Source organism: Cibotium barometz, chromosome 5, assembly GCF_041138505.1.
Source record: "Cibotium barometz isolate CiBa-2024 chromosome 5, ASM4113850v1, whole genome shotgun sequence".
NCBI lineage: Eukaryota > Viridiplantae > Streptophyta > Polypodiopsida > Cyatheales > Cibotiaceae > Cibotium > Cibotium barometz.
Genome location: NC_141050.1, coordinates 42,087,361 through 42,091,727, shown reverse-complemented (window position 1 = coordinate 42,091,727; position 4,367 = coordinate 42,087,361). Strand labels below are relative to the sequence as shown.

The window sequence follows — 4,367 nt, the reverse complement described above, 5'->3', positions numbered from 1 at the left end:
AACTTTATCACTGATATCAGCTTGTTGTATGGTAACTTTTCCATGCAAGCAACAAAATTAAAATGTTCAGCAGCCCAAACTCTGTGGACTGCTATTTTGTAAGCCATTCCTTTGCTTCTTCTGTAACATAACACACAATATGCTTTGAATGTTAAAGGCGACCTTTCCTATTGAAAACTTTACTCAATTATGTGGGCAGGTCAGATGTTTTGCTTCTGGGCACTTGTGTATCTCCAAAAATAGCACACACATGTTTGCGCTCAATCCAGCTATGGCCGGTCGTGTCCTTTACACACCTTTCTGTCTTAACCTTTTCCACCTCATTTGCACATTCTTGCAGCCCTGCATCAGCATAGATGTTTGACATCAAAATATATGCAGCAGCCTCCTTGGGCTGCAAATTCACAGCATTATCAAAGGCCACTTTTCCCAGGTCCACATTCCCATGTATACGGCATGCACCCAACAAGCACAACCAAAAGGTCAGATCAGCCTGCATGGGCATCCTCTTCAAAAAATTATCTACTCTCTTGAAGCCCCCTGCCCGCCCAAGGAGGTCTACCATACTGCCGTAATGCTTCAACTCTGGAGTTATGCCATAATTTTTGCTCATGGAATTCATATACTCTAGACCTTTACCTACAAGGCCAGCATGACTGCAAGCGGAAAGAGCTGAGGCAAATGTTGATCCATTTGGCTTATTACCTGCCAGTTGCAATTTTTCAATCATTTGCAAGCTTGTTAAACATCTTCCTTGTCCTGCATAACCACCAATGCATGCATTCCATGAAACTAAATCAGGCTGTGGCAGCCCATCGAAAACTGCTTGGGCATCTCCCATGCTTGCACAACTCCCATATGCATAAATTAGAGTGGCTTCCAATGAAAGATTCATTTCAAAACAAGCAAAGACAATGGTATAATGAAGATGTTTACATACCTCTAAGTTGCCTGTTTCACTGCAGGCCCGCAGAGCGCAAATTAGAGCAGTATCATTCAATGGCACACATTCCTCTTGAAGATGCCTGTACAACTGCAAAGCCTTCTCTGCTTGGCCCTGCTCTACATATGCTGAGAGCATCATGGTCCAAGACATGGCATCCCGCAGAGACAACCAACCAAACACATTCTCTGCTTCCTCAATAGTACCACACTTGCCATACATATTGACAAGGGCAGTAATGACAAAGACATCAGAAGCAAAGCCCTTCCTCCGAGCATCAACATGTAATGCCTGGCCAATTTCCAAAGACATAGCTTCAAGGGAGCCACATGCTCGAAGGGCAATTGTTAATGACAGCTCGTCTGGATGCACACCTTCCTCATACATCTGTCTGTATAAATGCAATGCTTTCTCTCCCTGGCCCTGCTCAACATAAGCCGAGAGCATTGCATTCCATGATGCGGAATTGCACTGGGACAACCTACCAAACACGTTCTCTGCTTCCACAATAGTCCCACATTTTCCATAGAAACTTACAAGGGTGGTACCGAACATTAGATCCAAAGAAAAGCCCTTTATCCAAGCATCCCTGTGTAATGCCTGCCCAATCTCCAGAGACATCACTTTGGTCAACTGCCCCTTCACAACAATAGCTTCTTCCTTGTCTGCAAGGATGCCACAAGCCCGAAGGGCAATCACCAACGTCAGCTGGTCTGGAATCACCTGCATCTTTGTGTACAATTGCAAAGCCTTCACTCCTATGCCCCGCTCAACGTACGATGAGAGCATCGCATTCCATGATACGACATCATGCTGGGATAAGCCCACAAATGCATTCTCTGTTTCCATGAGGGTCCCACATTTTGCATGCATACTCAGAAGAGCATTACCGACAAGAATATCTGAGGCAAATTCATTTTTCTGAACATCAGCATATAATGCCTGTCCGATTTCCAAAAGTATTGCTTTGGAACATGGTCCTACTAAAAAACCTTCATCCTTATCTGCCAGTGTGCCACATGCTTGAAGGGCAATCACGAAAGTTGTCCGGTCTGGAGTCAAGCCTTCCTCTTGCATCTGTCTATACAACCGCAAAGCTTTCACTCCTTCACCCTGCTCATTATATGCAGAGAGCAACGCATTCCACGAAACGATATCACGCTGAGATAGTCCACCAAACACATCCTCAGCTTCCACAATGCTCCCACACTTCCCATACATACTCACAAGAGTATTAACAACAAAGGCATGTGATGCATATCCCTTCCTACGTGCCTCCGCATGTAATTTCTTGCCCTCTTCAAGGTCCGGTATGATGCTGCAAGCTTTAAAGAGGCTGACATAGGTAAAATGGTCTGGTTCTACACCATCATCCAGCATGCATTGATGCATTTTGAGGGCATCCTGATGTCGACCACATTCGGTGCATGCAGTGATGATGGCAGTCCATGAGAAGACAGTACGGCAAGGCAATGTACGGGATGTAAGGAGTGCATCCTCAATGGCACCACATTTGGCGAGGGTTACAACCAGGTAGTCACCAAGCAAGCCGGAGAGGTCGAGCTTCTGTTGGGCGAGGTGGGTTTGGACTATCTTGGCGTGGGCCAGGGATTTCCTGTGATGGCATGCTTTCAAGAGGGATATGTAAGTGGGGATGGGAGGTGGTGTGTTAATGCGAGAGAGGGCATCCGTGGCCATGTCAAGCTGCCCATGCTCGCTGAGGGTTTGAAGCTCATCAACCACCAAAGGATCCACTCTACTCTTACAGTTCCTGCTGCTGCGTTTGAAGCTCACCGCCCTCCTGATGTGGCTGCTGCTGCTGCCAAATAGCATCACAGACGCTTTTGCTCATAGTCTTCTTCGCGTGTAGGTTCAAACTTCAAGGCACGCTGCGCTTAGCAGTGGTTGAATTTTCTGGTTTTCTTTTATATGCTATGAAATTGCTAATTATTTAGTAGTGTTATAACATATTAATTTAGAGCACGTGCTTTTCTTTTGTTGAATTGGCCTATCGTATTAGTATTGTAATTACATATTAATTTAGAGCACGTGTTTTTCTTTTGTTGAAGGTCATGATTCATCAATTGGACTACTGTATTAGTATTGTGATTACATATTAATTTAGAGCACGTGTTTTTCTTTTGTTGAAGGTCACCAATTGGCCTATTGTACAACTAAACATTGGTTAGAGGCCCCTTTTGTGGGATTGTTTGTTGATTTGCATTCTTATACGTGTTTGGTGAGTTTTCGAATGTGTGAGTATTGTGTATGGCAGCTACAGATACCATGTGTGTATGGCAACTATAGATACACAAGTGCTGTTCTAGTCAAAGTAGTTGGTTGAATGAGCTGGTAATTGTGGGATTCAAGGGTTACCGCCTTCGTACTAGGGCACCAGATTCCACACTTTTGGACCCATATTTGAAATTTTATAAGGTATTTTAACTTCTTCTTATGCCTTGCCTACTCCCATTTTTTGTATACCTTTTTACAGCGGCTCCTTTGGCTATAGTAAAACCCACACACCATCTTTTCATCTTTTACTTGTTGGAGAGGTTTGATGCTTCATGTAAAAATATGCTCACCTCTAAGACTTCACTCCACCAATGAGAGATGTTGATGGTGGCAACCCTATATCACCTATTGCCGATCTTGTCCAAGCTTGGAGATGAAGGGGTGAAGATGCTCTTTGCATTATCATCACTACTTGAAGATAGCATGCTAACCATAGTTCAGCATGTCTCCAACAATTGTAGAAGCATGCTCTTTGTTGCAAAGCTAGTATGAGACCATGAATCCTTCAAGGATTCAGAATCTTAAAAATCAATTTTTAACAAGAGAAGTTGAAAATCGGTGAACCGGTGGAGGTGTTTTTCACCAAAATTAAAGATCTTCGTGTGACTAGCTGCAATTAGCATGAATGTGCTCTCTCTAAATCTTGCTCATCATTACTGCCTAAATATGATAGTTTCTCACAAGAATTGTATGCTAGCCCCGCATCTATAGCTAGCACATCAAGATCCACTGTTGAACGAGTGATTCTGGTTCCAGTGGAAGTGCACCGCCTACGCCTGTTCCTTCTACACAAGAACAACTTAGATGGGATGCTAAAGATGCGCCGACTCATGCCTTGAATGCTCTCTCGTGTAAATGGCAAGTCATACCTCATATTTGTACATGTACTTCTAAAAGTGCATGGGATATACTTGCCTCTTTGTATCAAATCTGGAATGAAGCTCGTGTAGTAGCTTATTTATGGAAAAAGCTTGACTTGGAGCATATGACTGAGGGTGATTCTATGGATGGGTTTCTCACTCGTGTTAAGGATTTGCAAAAGCAATTAATCAATATTGATGAGATGATACCTGACATTTCACTTATCTCTACGGTTCTCAATGGTTTGCCTAAATCCTATCAAGGATTT

General features: G+C 43.5%; 1 protein-coding gene across 2 annotated transcripts; it reads right to left on the bottom strand.

Annotated features, from left to right (window-relative positions):
• Positions 1–365: 365 nt before the first annotated feature.
• LOC147638512 (pentatricopeptide repeat-containing protein At4g35130, chloroplastic-like) lies at positions 366–2,838 on the bottom strand. 2 transcript variants are annotated; one of them, XM_086798426.1, is made up of 2 exons: positions 941–2,838; positions 366–705 (listed from the first exon to the last, which is right to left on the bottom strand). In XM_086798426.1, the coding sequence occupies exons 1-2, from the start codon at positions 2,774–2,776 to the stop codon at positions 640–642; spliced, it is 1,902 nt and encodes a 633-aa protein (XP_086654552.1). In that variant the 5' UTR covers positions 2,777–2,838; the 3' UTR covers positions 366–639. The 2 variants fall into 2 exon arrangements, with proteins under 2 accessions (XP_086654552.1, XP_086654553.1); XM_086798427.1 differs by having other exon boundaries at positions 607–759.
• Positions 2,839–4,367: the final 1,529 nt, after the last annotated feature.

Excerpts from the sequence above, each read along its gene's own strand:
- LOC147638512 (XM_086798426.1), bottom strand. The coding sequence starts at position 2,776 with ATGCTATTTGGCAGCAGCAGCAGCCACATCAGGAGGGCGGTGAGCTTC. Across the intron at positions 706-940 it reads GTGAAACAGGCAACTTAGAG|GTAATAAGCCAAATGGATCA; the intron begins GTATGTAAACAT and ends TGCAACTGGCAG.